This window comes from Eschrichtius robustus, chromosome 2 (assembly GCF_028021215.1).
Source record: "Eschrichtius robustus isolate mEscRob2 chromosome 2, mEscRob2.pri, whole genome shotgun sequence".
In the NCBI taxonomy this organism is placed as follows: Eukaryota; Metazoa; Chordata; class Mammalia; order Artiodactyla; family Eschrichtiidae; genus Eschrichtius; species Eschrichtius robustus.
The window spans coordinates 4,041,950-4,059,897 of NC_090825.1; the positions used below are offsets into that span (position 1 = coordinate 4,041,950).

The window sequence follows — 17,948 nt, forward strand, 5'->3', positions numbered from 1 at the left end:
ACCTCTGGTCCTCCCTACTAAATGCAGCTTTCTCCTTTCTGGTCCCAGTTCCACAAATTCTAGCTACTTCTGCAGCCCCAACTCTGATCTGTGCACCCTCCATTCAGTGAGACTGCTGTTGTCTGCATGGGAACCATGTCTTTGCACCGTGGTCAGCAAAGTGTTCCCAGACAGAGAGCTGAGCAAAGGTGACGCCCACCTTACAAATTCCCTTTTCTCGAGGACCACGTACTGTGTTGCTTGTTGCAAGAGTCTGAAACAACTGGCCCATACATTTTGTCCAGTTTTATAGTTTTTGTATGTAGAAAAGTAAGCGCGGTACCAGTTACTTCACCATGAACAGTAGACAAAATACCTTCTGAAAAATATCCATTAAAGTCAATATTGTGAGCTTATTCCCTATGATGTGAAATTGTTTTTCGATCCAATTAAACTTGACATATTTTTCTTTTTATGAGTTAAATTCTACTTGTGTGGCCAGACTCTCTAATATAATGAATCTCAACTTTAGATACAGAGTGACAATTAGATTCTTTATTTTCCATATGAATTAAAGCATCTCAAGAAATTATAAAAGTTAATTTTTTAAATGAACTCCTACTGAAATTTTATGAGAATGGGTCTATTAGGTTGAAATGTAAAGATCTGGAAGTTTTCTGACTGAAGAATATAAAATAATAAATAACAAGGAAACTACCCAGTGCCTCAACCAGCACTTGGCACTTAAGGCCCATTCAGTAAGACTTTGCTGGGAAGGGTGATAGATGGATGGATGATGTTTTAGACAGGGTTGAACCTTTTTTAAGTACCACGTGCCATTTAGTTTGGAAAGTTAAGAGCTAACGCAAATGCATATGCATTCTTCTTTTGGATAAATAGATGTGTATTTGGTGTATATGTGTGGGTGTTAACATACTTGTTTATAAATCCATACACATATATGGCCATGGCTTTCTCTGTCCACTGATGACTTGTTGATAATCAAAATTAGTGATAAAATCACACCACTGCTTGAAAAACAAATAATTGCAATAAATTATATATCCTATTATAACATCATTTGTATATGCATTTTTAGTTTGTATTTTTGGAAAGTCTGATACTGACAGTTTGAGAAAACTAATCTGGTGGCATTCTATTCACAGTATGGAAATGCCACAATAAATCCAACACAGTCATCTGAAAATGTTTGTTTTATTTGGGGTATTAGGTTGTGATGTTAAACTTAACTAAGTCAGTATTATCAAAATAAGTCATTGTGAACATAGCTCTTAAATTATGGGAAGGAATAGCAAGTGAGAGAACCTTCATTAAAGAGAGTACAGTATTCCTTAACAGCAAAGATAAAAGCAAGAGTGAACTCTGTACATGGGCCTCAACTTTCTTCTTCTTAAGTCAAGTATTAGTTATTTTAAACATTGTGTCTTTATCAAGTTCCTATTCAGCTTCGTCAACATTTCTTGGTGGCCTGACCCTGCAGTCTGAGATGCAAGTTGCCAGAATTACTTTGAAATTTGATCACCTTAGTGTCCTGGGTACTGTTGGTAAATTGGGAACCCACCCCCCAATCCAGCAGGTATTGCATTCCAACTTCCTGGCCCTAGAACCATGATTTAATAGGGTCATTGTTCCAAGAGGACCCTGAAGTTTTATTAAGAATGTAATGACCTACAACCATAATGCAGAATTTAGTACAACCATTGTACATTATGTCCAGAAGTTAGCAGTTAAGTCAAAGTATGATAAAACTGAGAGGAGGTAATTGGGTTTTGGTTGTTTAGATAATAAAATAAACATTGTTTGAGGTACTAGAATTTTTATTTGTTTTCCAGGATAGAATGTCACATTTTTATTAAATGACCGGCAGTTACATCTATAGGGCACCAAGGTCTCGAATCTTTTTTGATATGTTGGAACACAGTAACATGAATTATATATTTCAAGGCTCTTGTAGCTCTGTGATTTGTTTCTGCCTGGAGGCCTGGAATTGGGAATTGAGCAGCTTCCAGAATGAGGCTGAAATACACAGATGGCATAAGCTGGGCACAGGCTGAGTTACTGTCACATGCTTTAGTGGTGAGCTGTCACCAGAATCCTATACTTGAGAGCTTCTTACTTAGAAAATGTAAACACTACTGCCTTCAATAGTATCTTCCATCCATATTCTTTATCCTGCAAAATGTTCCCCAAAACTACAATGTAAGAATATTATGAAAATCCTTTGAATAGTAGTCTAGGTGTAGTGTTTTCATATCATAAGGTCACCCTCTTAAGTCATCCTAGAAGTTTTTATGATCACAATTCACTGATCACTATTCATTTCATTTTACACTAAAAATGTTCCTGCTCATTCTGTCCAAGGTTTCCATAGAAACAAACTAACAGATGTTCAACTCAGAAAGCATTTACTGAAAGCCAGCCAGGTACTAAACACTGTTCCAGGTATTGGTGACAAATACATAAAAATAATTTAGCATTTTAAAACACCATTTATTTTATCATCTTGCATCATCCCTGAAACTGCCTCCGGACTTAGTACCACTGGCTCCCTCAGGCCACAGCCATGAACCCAGGCTGGGGGCTGGGATTGAGCTCACATCTCCTCCCACCTTTGAAGTGAGAAAGGACACTGACATGAGTTTGGTGCCTGTTAGGTGCCAGGCCCTGAGTTGGGCACATTACCTACCTATGACACTTCATTCAGCCCCCAGGACAAGTCGATGGGTGGTTGCATTCAGGGAGGATACCGGGACTCTGCCTGCCCTGGTCTGCCATGCCCAATTCACACCAGACATGCTTACCTTCTCAGAAGCCCAAACCCTCTCCTGGACCACTGTGTCCATCCTCCGCTGACCCAGCCACAGGAGCAGGTATCTCTGTCACATCCACCATTCACTTATCATTCACTCATCCACCCATGTGTTCATCTGTTTGTGTGTGTGCACACCCAGCCACCTAAATCAGTAGGTCTCTGAACCAGCACTCATGGGCAGGTACGCCTACCCTGCACCACTGTCTGGATTCTGGCTTTGATCCACCATATTTCCACCCAGATGTTAAGCCGGGGTCCACAAGTTCAGGTTTCAAGGGAGCTTTATTTATATCCTGGTTTCTGTCAAGATGTCATCCCGGGAAGCAAACAGAGCTTCCCAGTTGTCTCTTTGGAGACTTACAGATGCCCAGGCCCCTGCTTTTATGGATGCCTTGAGGTCCTCTTATGACTCTGATCTCTAACCACCGTTCTGGGCAAGAAGAGAGGCTCCCAGCACAGCATGCTAATTAATGTCATGAGAGCCAGGAAAGCACTAACCACCAGCGTGACACATTTGCCCCAGTAGCACTTAACGATTCTGGAGGACTCCCAAGAAAATGAAGTTTAGTGGTACAGTGATTGTAATCTTAAGAGGTTACTATGAATACCTTGAAATAAAAGCAATTAATTGATATCAAAATTAAAACATTGACAGTTTGCTTCTTAACAGTCCATGTTCTGAAAAGCTGTCTTATTAGTGAGAGAGATGCAAGCGGAAAAAAAATATAAAGCAGTGCCTTTAACAAATGCCTTAACTTTTAAATATATAATAAGTACATTTATAAAGGAGATTTGAGAATTAGTTTTATGAAGGTAAAATTAATATGGATTATTAAAAGGGAAATCCTTCAAGAGTTCACTCACACCATGCAGAAAGTCTCCTGTGAGCATATCTCTAGCATCATTGAAACAGAAAATAAAAGCACAAGTGCCGTGAAATGCCATCTTTCAAGCAAAATTAGGTGGAAGTTTTGCTGTGTTGCATTTTCTTTATAACACGAAAACACCCAGTAGATGCAGCTATTAAATGACTTGGGAAATAGTGCAGCACTTGTTCAAATGTTCAGAACAGTTGTGCAGATAATTTAAGAAATGTTTCCATCGTGTGCAATTGAAGCTACCACCAGCATTCCTGAAGGTCCCATCATTTCATGAGTCCCACTGCTGACTGCCCTTCACTAAGATGTTCCTTTGGGCTCAGAAGGATATAGAAGTAAAAATAATTCCTTATACTTGGAGAGGCCTTTATTGTGTATAAATCTCAGATCTTGTTTTATTTTATTGACAAATCAGCCGTGTGGGGCTTCCTTCCTCTGCACACGTCTTTCTTCTTTCTCATCTTCCTTTGCATGAACCCTTCATTCCTTCTCCCTTGAATGTGCCATCCTTGAGCTCAATAGTTGGCTCAAATGTCCATCTTCTCTGACTCCTTCCCTGGGTCATCCAGGCAAAGCCCTTTTCTCCTGGCAAGCCAGCCTGCACTGTGTTCTTCCCCTTGTAGGGGCACCTCTCCCCATGTGCACCACATGGTGATTTACAGCTAATCTATCCCTCTAAGACCATTCTTGAGAGGGTAGGTCTGGTCATATTTCTTATGGAACCTCCTGCCTAGTAAGATAACTGGCATATTCTAGGACTTCATTGAAGTTTTGGGGATGGTGGATGAGTGGGTGGGTGGATGAATGGATAGCTGGGTAGAGGAATGGACAAGGAGAAGTTAGTGAAAGGTAGGATGGAGAATGAATTATAAAATGTTAGGTTTTATTGGGTTTTTTAATTTTAATTTTTCGCAGTTTTCTTCAGTGCGTGGATTAAACATATTTTCCTTTTTAATTTAGAAAGTGTAATTTTGTTAAATGTATGATGAATAAATATAAATAAATAGAGTTTCAGGGATAGAATTAAGTTGAAGCAAGTCTAGAACATGAGTCTTCTAGGTCCTCACTCTATCATATGCACCTACTCCGAAGTAGACGTCAGCTTTCAATTTATATCAGTTGTTTTTCCCTTAAATTTTTCAGTGATATTTTATCAGAGTTGTATGGATCATTTGTAATACTAATGACCATTTTTTTCCCCTTTAGGATATCTGTAAAGCCCTGTGGTGCCACCGGATTGGGAGGAAATGTGAGACTAAATTTATGCCAGCGGCTGAAGGCACAACTTGTGGGCGTGACAGGGTAAGAAGCTAATCTTAGGCACATGCATCATATTCAGATGTCAGTCTTTCAACCATGCGTCTTTCCTCCGCTTGCCTTGGTATTTTTTAAGCCCATCTTTCTGATATATATGTCCATATCTATACCCATGTAAAAAGATTGTGTTTAATTTATATTAATTCTATGAAGAGGACTCCCCTTCATACTTTTCCAATGATATAATTGATGAGCTGCCTGGAATAAATAGACGTAAATGTCAGGCAACAGGTGATGGCTGAATCTGTTTAATGAAGGAAAATGTTAAACTCTTGACCACCTTTTAATCAAATAAAGAACCAGCATTCAGCAGTTCTGTTGAAGCCTCAAAGCATCAGCTTGAAGACTGTGGAATAGATCCTTCTGACCTATTTGTTGCTCCTGTGAAAATGAGAGAGGTGCTCTAGTGGGGAAAACAAGAAATTCATAAGACAGCAAGTTTATTACTAACTGTGAGACAATGACAATTCTGTCATTAAAACTTAAAAATAAATTATCTTAACACTCAAGAGTAATCTTTTAATCCTTTTGATTTAACCTGTGATTGTATTTTTTTCAGAATATAAAAGACTATTGATAAAGATAGAAATATATTGGGACCAAATTGTCACTGTAACCATTTTCATCCTATGTATCTGAACTTTTTAGTGATGCTAATGAGTACGAAAGAGAAATCTATGCCTGAATATCATTGATCCAAGATGTTTAAAGTCCGAAGTAAACCTATCATACCATAAACATATTTAAATGTGAATACAAATAGAAAGGATTTAACATATTAGGAAACAATGCTAACATAATGCTTTTGGGTTAAATTATTGCAAAGCTGACTGAGGAAATGAAGAGAAATGAAGTAAATTTGCTTAAGAATAGCACCCAGCAACCATTCATCCTACACATGTTAATATGCTTTATTTTCAGACTTTCCCAGGGTGAGACTGATATTTAAATCCTTCTAGGGATGTAGGCAGCAGTAAATTAATCCATAACAAAAACATCTAATTAAAATGCTTTTAGTTTCTTGAAAGAAAAAATAGATTTGCTAAGGTACTGCAATGTGGAAATACCAACCATCACGGGATACCAGAGAATTTACCTGAACATTAACTGCAGGTGATCACGACTCTTTGCACATAACTGACTAAAACTGATCAAATTTTGCAAATCTGATAGTTTGCAAAATTATGCCTATTTCTGGAAAGATTGGCAGCCCTTCCATTGTTGCCTTGGTGATGGTTCACACAGGTATGGTGTGGTTCTCCAGGTGTCCTACTTTCTTTAAAATCTACTATTTTCCTTGGATGAAGTTACAGCTGTGATGCTACCCATATATTCTTGTTACATTCTATTTACCTTGAAAGCAATTAAATTGATTTTCATTGGTATTTTAAAATATTTTTTCCTGGTGTTTCCTCATATTGAAAAGAATTAGAGCACATTAAGCCGGACTGGATGCCTACAAATTACACAGCATTGAGTGTTCTGCCCAGGATTGAATGGCTGCCCAGTGGCCATGCTGGCACAAGCATCAGAAGTTCATGTAAAAGCCCCCTTTCGTGTTAGTTGTGTCATCCTGTATCACTGGTCCACAAGTGTCCATGAGGTTTATTGATTGAGAAGTGTGCATTACCAGACGTCACTATCTCAGTACTTTGGAATATTCCAGAGCAATGGATGGGCTGTAGATAACTGACAACAACTGTACTGCTCCTGTGCATCTTTCTCCTGGATGGGAACCTATTTTCCTCCATGTGCTACCAACGCCGAGGCTGTGCATGGGTATGCATGCTGGTGAACCTGAGTGGTCAGTGCATCTTTCAGTGGCAAGCACTGTACTGAGAACATGATATACATTGAATCCTCACAGGCACCCTGGAGGGTGAGCCTAGGGAAGCCCCCCACTGTACACCAAAGAACCCTTCCAGGAAAAAGACACTCGGTTTCTCTGCTCTCATGCCATGAGAAATCCAGAACAGGGGTCAGGACCACAGCCTGGATGCATGCTGAAGCAGATTCCGGTTCTTTAATGATCCCTAGTGGAAAATTAAACCAGCTCTAACTTTGTGATTACGTTGCAAATGGTCCGAGGCACTTGGCCTGTGTCATTGCATTGGGTCTTTGGAACAAGCCAGTCTGGTGGTTTCCCTCATCCCTGATGTTCACGGGAGGACGGGCAGGCTCAGGGCACCTGAGTCAGTGCCCCAGGTCACACACCTGGTTGAAGTGATACGCGGGGCTCATTTTCACCTCAAGAACGGTGTACGTTCTTGTGCCTCATTATGCTGCTGCCCTGTCTGTACGGGGTTTAGGTGTGACAGTGAATTCCTTGAACAGTATCACAACAGGGTGTGAGCCTTATCGTGACATCACACTGTCCAAGATAAAGCCTCTTTCGTAAGCCACACTCTCCATCGGTAAAATGTAAAATTGTGATAAACATGGGATTGTTCTCAGAAATACAACTGGTGCTTCAGCGGACATTTTATGTGTCTATTTCACACAAGGGTCTTTCCCCCGACCACCCCACTGACTGGCTCCACAGGTCTGTGATCTGCATGAAATTAGACTCAAAATTGTATGTATGCATGTTCATGTTTGTGTGTCTACGTGCACCTAGGCATTCCCCCCAACCTACTTGGGAAAAGATGTAGTGCTTTCTCCTCAGAATCTCAAAAAGTTTTCTTAAATAATTTTTAAGGATAGTCACTTAAGGATACTCCTGGGCATATACCCTGGGAAAACCATAATTTGAAAAGATACATGCACCCCAATGTTCATAGCAGCACTATTCACAGTAGCCAGGACATGGAAGCAACCTAAATGTCCATCGAGAGATGAATGGATAAAGATGTGGCACATGTATACAATGGAATACTACTCAGCCATAAAAGAGAATGAAATAATGACATCTGCAGCAATGTGAATGGACCTAGAGATTATCATACAAGTGAAGTAAACCAGACAAAGATGAATATCATATGATATAGCTTATATGTGGAGTCTAAAAAATGATACAGATGAACTTACTTATACACAAAACAGAAATAGACCCACAGACATAGAAAACAAACTTACGGTTAACAAAGGGAAAGAGGGGTGTAAATTAGGAGTTTAGGATGAACATATACACACTACTGGATGTAAAATAGATAACCAATAGGGAACTACTGTATAACACATGACACTATACTCAATATTTCTTAATAACCTTTAAGGGAAAAGAATCTGAAAAAAAATGGATATATATGTAAGTATAACTGAATCACTTTGCTGTACACCTGAAACTAACATAACATTGTAAATCAACTATACTTCAATTAAAAAAAGGATACTCTGGCAAAAACAAAAAAAATGCATTTGCAAGACTGTTAATTGCAGCAATAATTATCAAAGCAAAAGCCTGGAAATGATGCAAATGTCCATCAGAAGGGAACTGGTTGGAAATATACCTAATGGAATGTTTTGTAACTGCAACAGAGGAAGGAGGGATGTGTCTATCTTCTTCTGTGGAATGAACTACAGAACATATTGTTAAATGAAAAAGCAGGATGGAAAAAGATGGGGGTAATATGGGGTCATTTATGAAAGAAAAGGAAATACTAGTCTATATATAATTACTTATGTTAAAAAATAAAAGGATAAACTCTAAATTTTAAAAAAAAGTAAACATTTTGTGTAGTTTTAAAACAAAACTAGACCAAATTTTATTAAAGTAATTCATAAACATCCTAAGCAAAATGAAACAATCTAACCTAAATAGGTTCCATTTAGGCTTTAAGTCAAGTTATTGGCTTAACTATGACCACAACAGAGGAATTATCCAAGTGACTTTAAAACCCAACACTTTGTACATCTCAAGTAGAATTCATCCAGTAGACACCAAGTACTGCAAGGAACCTTAAACAGTTCAGCAATCATATCGACATTGATAGGTTGGTTTTGCTCTTCTAAAACTATTATTTTTATAGACTCCTACACAATGCTTTGCTGGCAGAATGTCAGTTGTGCCCAGTGAATGGGTCCATCAGTGGGAAAACCAACACCATTGAATGCACACTAGATCTTGTGTAGTTTTTGCATGTGGTGGAAGTGAAGAAACCATGTAGATTTTAGCAGAATTAACATCTATGAATGCTTCTCTGGAAAAAGGGGAGCTGATAGAATCTCCAGCCTCGTAGGGACAGGAGAAGCCCTGTGTGGGTTGTTTTGTGTCCTTAGAAAGCTGTGTGACCTCTGACATGCATCACTTATAACCTCCAGGCTCCCAGCCCAGGTGCTTTGGAGCAAAAGCACAGAGCACCAGCCAGAAATGACAAGGTGTTGAGCCACATGGAACCTCCAGCTGGATTTTTCTACCTGACAGTCAGTCTGTTCCGACAGCGAGAGGTGAAAAGCACGTTGTTTCCAGGAAAGGTTAGAGCTCATACACCTGAGAGGTGAACAATTGGACTGAGTGTTCCTGCAACACGACTTAACTACACGTGTTAGGTTCCAGCAGCTCAGACAGACGTCTGAAAATGATTTTGCTCTGTACCTTCCCTTTATGTGGATTTATAGAACAAGGCTAGGTCTGGAAAGAAAAAAAGAAGCTGCATTAAATGTATTTTTATTATGTGCTACCTGAGGGTAGGGATGCTGATGTCTGCCTATGTGACCAAACTCCCCACAGCTCAGCATTGCAGTAGTGATGTACCTACTCTCTACCCACAAGTCATATCACCGTTTTGTTTTTTTTAATTTCCAGTGGTGCCGCGGAGGGCAGTGTGTGAAATATGGTGACGAAGGCCCCAAGCCCACCCACGGCCACTGGTCAGACTGGTCTCCCTGGTCTCCTTGCTCCAGGACCTGCGGAGGAGGGGTGTCTCACAGGGATCGGCTCTGCACAAACCCCAGGTGAGCGCCCTGGACCTCCCTCCTCATCAACACCCATCTCTCTGCTACGAACTTTCCAAACAGCATGTGGACATAAGCTCAGTGAAAATAATTCTGTACCCCCCATATTACTGTAAAAGAACGCTAAGTCAGAAAGCCCTTTTACTCAAGCATTTATCGTACAACGATGTCTCTGTGGTATAATTTAAGGTGCTTATAACTACCTGACCACAGCAAAAGTAACGGAGCTGACAGTGATATTCAAGAACTGGATTTTAACCATGCTTACATGAAATACCAAGGTTCTGCCTAAAATAAGGAGATAAATCATAAGTATAGAGAACACAAATCAATAGATAAGAATCAGTAAGAACAATTTTTTCATGTGAGAAAACCAAAGTCTTGGTTTTTCATCAAATGTATTTCCCTTCACAACATGTGGTCTCAGTGTGTCTTCTGTAGAAGACGAGGATGTTAAAAGCAGTCACCAATGCAGTGCAATGAAGGGGTTTTTCAGTTCTCCTTTTGCACCTATATGTGTTTAACTTATGTTAAGACTAAGTAAAATGATTTATTTCAGTCCTGTCTTTAACGCATGAGACCTGATTGGTCCCCTGCATCGACAGGGTGGTCTCGTGCTGGTGTGTCCACGTGAATTCTAAGGGATGAGAGGGGTGTTTGCTGTCTCTTCCAACCAGTGGAAGACGAGAGTGCTTGTTCTGTCCCCATCCGGTGTCCTTGCCTTGTTGCAAGGAGGCTGGTAGGGGAAAGAAGTTGCCATCTGGACAGCGAAGTAGTTGAATTTCAGTCTCAGTTCTGCTTTTTCCCAGCTGCCCTCCTTTATGGAATTCGGAGGACCACGATGCTCGCCCTGCCCCCTACAGGGAGACGAGCAAATACGTGCTGACGCACTTCCCAAATTCTAACCTGTTCTACCAATGTTGCAATTATTTGCACACTCAATAGAAAAGGAAAATACTACCCATATCATTAATATGTAAGAAAATGCCAGTGACTTCTTAGGAATGCACTTCTTTTAACTGGTGACCGTAAGTATCTTTAACATTATGTGCTCCATCTCCCTAATAAGCCTAGTTTCAAGGGAGGGGTGAGTAGCTATTCAAAGGCAAGGTTTCTAACTGTACACTATACATTCCAGACCATCGAATGGAGGGAAGTTTTGTGCGGGCTCCACGCGAACTCTGAAGCTTTGCAACAGTCAGAAATGTCCCCATAACAGTGTCGACTTCCGCGCCCTGCAGTGTGCCGAGTACAATAGCAAACGGTTCCGAGGATGGTACTACAAGTGGAAGCCGTACACCCACGTAGAAGGTAAGTCTCAAATCCCGCTTTCTGGTGGCAGCCTCGGACTTCTTTACTCTTTAAAGAACTATGTGATCAGTAGTGTGCCTCCAGATAGACCGAATATTGCTGTTAGGGCAATGTCACAGGTTCCTTTCCTGTTGCTAGCTTGATTCTGCCTGCCCCAAGGCCACTGGCATCTTATCTAAACTTGACCAGCTGTGGGCTCAGAATAAAAGCAAACAAGATAGAGAGCATGTACAAAATACCATGAAATCTTTAAAGAAGTGATAAAGCACTCAAAGTAGATGATTTATTGGTAATGAATCAATTCTTTTTTAATACAAATCATGGTAGTTGATGGTATATGGTAATGAGTATGTCACCCATTGAATACTCATTATTGCCAGAGAATGAAAGCAAATTCATGTCTTTTGGAAAATCAAATAATATACTACATATCTGGAAAGTCTTGATCTACAACTTACAAACCAGGAAGTTTATGTGTACCATATATAAGATTTTACTCTCCAGTTGGAGAGAAATATGTATTGTCCTTATGATCATAGTAACTTGAACTCAGTAGCTCCAGTAGCATAACTTGAAGATAAATTCAAAGAACACCTAATCATCTCATTCTTTGAAAATGAGAGTACTGTATTGTCCAAGAAACACTTGAGAAATACATAAGTTGAGCCATCTCATCTGGCACTTACTTTTACCATCCCAATATATATAATGTTATCATGGTGAGAGTTTTACGAAATCAGCAAATTCTGGAAGGAAAATTTAAGCAGTTTCAAACAAAGCTTTTTTTGTTGGGTTTTTACTCCTAAAATTAAGTAAAAATTAAGAAAAAATTAAGCCAGTGAGAAACAAAGACACCGGAGAAAATAGTAGAAAGAACTTGGAAATTGGGGTCAAAAAATCTGTGTGCTATTCCTGGCTTTGCTAGTCTGCAGTAAATAAATTCATTAATCATGGAAGCACATATTAAATTTGATTCTTAGAATTATTCAGTTGGGTCTCTTATCCTGCACTATAAAGAAAATATTTGTACATGAGTCTCGGGCCTGTGAAAACTCCTAAGGCAGATAAATTTTTATTATCAACTGTTCTCTTCTTTACCAAGAAGAGAACAAAGGGGGAAAAAAAAGGTTTCTACAAAAGTTCATGTTAGCCATATAAATCATAAATCCTTGAAATGGATTACCGAGAGAGTATGTGAACTTGATCTGCCACTCTGAGGTATATAATGAGACCTATATTCTCCATGTATCAGTGTTTTTTGACAATCCATTATATTTATTTAAAAAACAATGTTCTCTGGAGATTTCATCTAAATGTTATTCTCTTTATCAGTTTAAAAATACTATGTATTTTAGTAAATGCATTAGCTATTAAGAAATTTTGTGATTATTTTAAGTATTTTATTACACTTTATTTGTAAGAACTTTGTGTATTTCTTCAAAATGGTAGTGACTTTTTGCATTTGTAGAAAGAGTAATTAATTATACTAGTAAAATAGGTGAACAGTAATGTAGTTCAAGTCAACAAATGTTTATTGAATGCCTACTATGTGCCAACCACTGTGTATGGAGCAAGGACCAATAAAGGACACAGTCGAAAAACAATTAATAGTGAAGCTTTAAAAAATATTTTAAAAAATTCAAGGGGAAAAACCAAGCCTAAAGAGGCAATTTATAAAAATGTCTTTGCAATGTATTATTGTGTGCGAGTTATTTTATGGGCAAAAAAGAAAAAAAAAAGTCTATCTAAAATTTAGAGCAAAAAAATGATCAGAGCTTAAGTATCTTTCTTATTTGTGTTTGTGTGTGTATTTCTTTTTAAGATCAGGACTTATGCAAACTCTACTGTATCGCAGAAGGATTTGATTTCTTCTTTTCTTTGTCAAATAAAGTCAAAGATGGGACTCCATGCTCGGAGGATAGCCGTAATGTTTGTATAGATGGGATATGTGAGGTAATAATGATCATTCATTCATTCAACAAACATCTCCCAACAGTCTGCTTTATGCCAGGCATCCTGTAAGGGGCTAGAGAGACCAGACATTTAAAACACACCCTTTCCCTCCAAGTCACAGCCCAGAGGGAGAGAAAGCCAGATGAACATCTATGGAGACAGGCAGTGGCTTGTGGCAATGGAGGCGTGTGCAGAGAGCACGGCGGGGGGAAGGGTGGAGCTGATTCTCTCTTAGATGTGGACCTAAGAGATTTGTAGGGTTCCTCAGGGAAGGGAAAGGGAAGAGGGGTGTTGGGGAAGCAGGGAGGGGAACACAGAGGTACAGGAAATCATGGGACAGTAGGAACCAGTTCAGGGGTCAGAGTACCCAGAGGCAGGCAGGAGCTGGGGGATGCAGAGGAGGTGAGTGAAGGGGAGAAGCTCGCAAAGGGCCATTTGCTGTGGGAACGAGGACTTGGGGTTTTTATCCACATGTCCCTGTGGAAGGCACTGGGACTGGGGACACGTAGAGTCGCCCAATCAGACGGCAGTAGCCGGGCAGTGGCGCCAGAGTAAATGAAGGCAGGGACAGCACAGAGACAGGGGCCGCTTCACAGCTGTTGAGGGGGTCTCGGGAAATCGGCAGCCTCACTTCTGTTGGAGAGGGACTCAGGGCACAGGCTGGGAAATATAGGCGGCTAAGTGAACGCAAAGTTCTGAGCTTGTTACCAGGCACAGAAGTGAGATGTGGGAAGAATTTTATTATAAACAATGGGAGGGTGTTACATGCAATGGTCAGATACATTGCATGTAAATAATGGGCTTTTCAGTGAAGAAGTTACTCAATATTCGTATTCAGTGGAGTCCAAAGACCTTGGTCCCTGGTCTGATTTTCTCTAAGGTGTAGACCATGACCGCAGTAAAGTTGAATCATCCACTCAGACCCTCAGTGTAATCGTTTGAATGCATGAAGATTAGACTAAATGATTCTGTTCGGATCTCTTTCAGCCTTAAAATGCTCAACTGTCCACCCATTGTGTCTAATTATCAGTTGATTTGTTAAATATGTCATAGTTTTTATGTATTCTTAATGATACAGTACCACAATCCTTTATTTGTAATTCTGAAATCCAAAGATGTGTGAAATGGAAAGTTTATTTGACTGTAAAATATAAGCTGACCTGAGCTTATTTGGTGGCAGAACTGCCTTGAATTGATGCGACTATCTTCAGTTATGTTTATCCCGCTCACTGTAGAGATGTGCGCATTTTAGAAACATTGTTGCTGTCCGGAGCCCTGCAGGGACTCTCGCATCATATGCGTATGTTAATTACCTTCCCACAATCCAAAAAACTCTTGAGTTCTGAAATGCATCTGGCCCTAGGATTTCAAACAAGGGACTGTGGACTATAGTTCATCCATCATTTCTGAATGGATTTTTTACATAGCTAGCCTATATTCTTTGCTAGGAAATGTAAAATTGGCAAGCATCACAGAATATATAAACAGCTGCTAAAATTCTAGACAGTAGCCAAATGTGCCTTTTACATAATTTACTGCTGGGAATAATCACCCTGTGGCCTGTGTTCCTTCTTTGCCTCTGCACAAGGCGATTCAAAAAAGCACAAGGCGAATTCCAGTGGAACCTCGTGAGGCCACATTGCTTGTCATTTGTGCTAAGTGCTTTATATCGGTCTGAAATTTCCCCACGTCTCCAACATGACAACCGCTAGGTTTAATTCTGGGCTCAGTGTAGGACAGTCGTGTAGCAATGCCAAAGAGGACAGGGTATGTTTGCCACGCGAAGGTCTCCTCCTTTGGATGGAAGCGTAGTTGACAAGCCTCGCAGTGCACATACTGGGTATCCAATAAATATTTGTTAACTCTCCCGTGTTGGTGAAACTTTCAACTCGACGGGAAAAGGTTTGTGACTTCGCCCCTGTTGTCTTGTCTTTCATGAATGACACGTGACCTCGTGGGTCCCACAGAGAGTGGGATGTGACAATGTGCTGGGATCCGATGCTGTGGAAGACTCCTGCGGCGTGTGCCGGGGAAGTAACTCCAGCTGCACAACGCACAAGGGCCTCTATGCCAAGCAGCACCGTGCCAACCGTGAGTGCACCCACCGGAGCTGCCTGCCTGGCTGAGCAAAGAGCGAAAGGAACCACCTGGTGGGAAGGATGGGAGGTGTAGTGCAAACAGCAGACAGAGTCCTGAGAGCCCTACACAGACTCCTTGCCTGCTCTGCTTCTCAAACCTTCTGTTTTGATTGGAAGTGGTTGCTAAGGTATTTGAATTCAAGTGGTTTTTAGAAACAGTGAATATTACAATAGCTCTGCTCCAATTAAAAAACAAAAAAACAAAAACCTCATTTATAGGACTCATGCAACTGGATTGCCAAAACAGATCTCCAGTTTCCAAATTCTGATTCTCAAGGTTTGGTTATGGAGAACCGCAGGTACTTAGGGATTTGCCTTGGCAGCACTGAGTGAAGCATCACATAACCCCCCTTCCTGTCTCCTTTGCTCTAGAGTATTACCAGATGGTCATCATTCCTTCTGGAGCCCGGAGTATTCGCATCTATGAAATGAATGTATCTACCTCCTACATTTCTGTGCGAAATGCACTCAAAAAATACTACCTGAATGGACACTGGACAGTGGACTGGCCTGGCCGGTACAAGTTTTCAGGAACTGCCTTCGACTACAGACGGTCCTACAGGGAGCCCGAGAGCTTAACCTCCCCTGGGCCAACCAACGAAACATTGATCGTGGAGGTAGATTCCAGCCTCTTGGTCTCAGGGCTTGGATTTGGGGTCTTAGGGTGTTTTTGCAGGTTCAAGGCTACTGGCAAAATATTACATCCACACAAAATTGTTTGCAATTAGATAGTGTCTCAGAAACAAAACTAATCAACTCATAAACTAAATGGGCCAAGTGGACTTGTTTTGATCGCCTTTCATTTCTGGGTGCGTGATGAGATTTGTAGTTACGCACATCATGCAGTTCCCATTTTTCCATCTTGATCAGTCGATTTTCACAAAAGTCTGCTTCTCTCCTGTAAGCTCTGTGGCTCTGAGAAGCAGCCACTGTGGGTGACTCTGTGTGTGCCTGTTTGGGTGGGACCAGCATTCCGCCGAGTTTTGTGGAAATGGGAGTGAAGTGAGAACCCACCACCGGGGCCCAGTGCCTGGCAGGGGACTGCACACTCACCCCCTACGCAAGCCCCTCTGTGCTCTACCCCAGATGGCAGAGGCTCACGACATACAAATGGGCATCTTCTAACAATGTAATTTGTCCTCATGGGACCAGGCAGGTGGTGGTAACAGGCAGTGGACATGCTAATTCCCCACTTTTTTGTATTTCTGTTCACATTTAAAGAAAAGACTGGTTCAAAAGTTGCCCCCTCAGCCCACACCTATGTGTGCAGGTGTGAACCACCCACAGGCCCTCCACCTGCTCTCCGGGCCAGGCAGCCCCATCCCGGTGTCCTTGCATCTTCCTGGGAGACACCCCATCTCCACACGTCCCACTGCCATCGCCCCTCCTGACCCGGAGCTGCTTCCTCCGCCCCTTTATAAACATGTTCACTGTGAATTTCTGCCTTGGTTATTTCTCTCCCCCCATCTCAGGCTTTTAGCTTTAATACCCATGAAGAAAGAGAGATCGGTCAGGGTTGAAGGTAATCGAGGCTTACTGGGAACCTGTTTCCTATGCAAGAGGCTCAGGATGTCAGGCGGCAGAGCAGCTCAGTGATCGTACAGTTAGGCCACCTGTCCAGGGCTCATACCTGTCCTGCAGCATCTTCCTGTCCTGCAGCATCTTCTCCAGCTAGACTCGAGCTGTGTTGTCAGGGAGGGAACTGTGGTGCCAGGGGGTTTAGGGAAGCTCCAGTGACTTCATCCACTGGAACCTCCCATCAGGGACCAGTGAGACTCCAAAACTCAGAGGTGGGATTTCTATTAAGAGGCTAATGGTGGGGTTTCCAGAAAAGCCTCTCACCCAGATCAAGGGATCGATACCTTTATGAAGGAAATAGTAATTGGTCCATGTGGTCGAGTTTCCAGCTAGGAGATGAAGAGTCCAAATGCAATTCCGTGTGCCGAGCATTGCTCACAGGTGTGCCCAAGCTGAGAGGTCTTTACTAGTAAGATGCTTTTCTCCTGGAGGCATACAGTACGTGCCACTAGGCGAAAGTCCTCCGCATCCCATCACAGGAGGAAGTACTCAGTTAGCCTTCATCCTGCATGGATGCGATCCATTCACCCGTTCTTGGTGGTTCGGAACTCACTAGGAATTGTGATGGTGCTTGTTAGGTATCATTTTCTGATTTGCTCAGATGGAGGGTATTGGTGGGGCTCCCAAGGTAACACGGAGGGAAATAACCAAATGCTCTTGTTAGGTAGTAAAGGCTGTGGAAGAAACACTAAATGTAAGGCAAAAGAGTCAAATGTCTATATATTTTATAGATGTGCTTGTGTCTGGTTTAATTCCTGGTTAGAAAGTTAATTTTGGAGGATGGACAGTGTTTATTACTGTAATCATCTTCTGCTGGATAAGTCTGGTGTTTCAAGTAGTTTAAAACAAATCAGCTTCTATTTATTGGTTCTGATTTACTCATTTTCTCTTTCCCTTTGTCTTTTTATAGCTTCTCTTTCAGGGAAGGAACCCGGGCGTTGCCTGGGAATACTCTGTGCCACGGCTGGGGGGTGAGAAGAAGCTCAGCACGCAGCCCAGCTACACGTGGGCCACCATCCGCTCCGAGTGCTCCGTCTCATGTGGAGGGGGTAGGTCACTTCCCACGGC

The 17,948-nt window shown here is 41.3% G+C and overlaps 1 protein-coding gene across 1 annotated transcript in view; it reads left to right on the plus strand.

Moving 5' to 3' along the window:
- ADAMTS16 (ADAM metallopeptidase with thrombospondin type 1 motif 16) overlaps window positions 1-17,948 on the plus strand; it is a 148,302-nt gene that overhangs the window by 61,903 nt on the left and 68,451 nt on the right. The window contains exons 9-15 of the mRNA XM_068531855.1: window positions 4,897-4,992; window positions 9,752-9,900; window positions 11,039-11,211; window positions 13,034-13,164; window positions 15,132-15,255; window positions 15,675-15,919; window positions 17,791-17,929. Coding sequence (XP_068387956.1) covers window positions 4,897-4,992; window positions 9,752-9,900; window positions 11,039-11,211; window positions 13,034-13,164; window positions 15,132-15,255; window positions 15,675-15,919; window positions 17,791-17,929 — 1,057 coding nt within the window. The remainder of the gene's footprint in view (window positions 1-4,896; window positions 4,993-9,751; window positions 9,901-11,038; window positions 11,212-13,033; window positions 13,165-15,131; window positions 15,256-15,674; window positions 15,920-17,790; window positions 17,930-17,948) is intronic.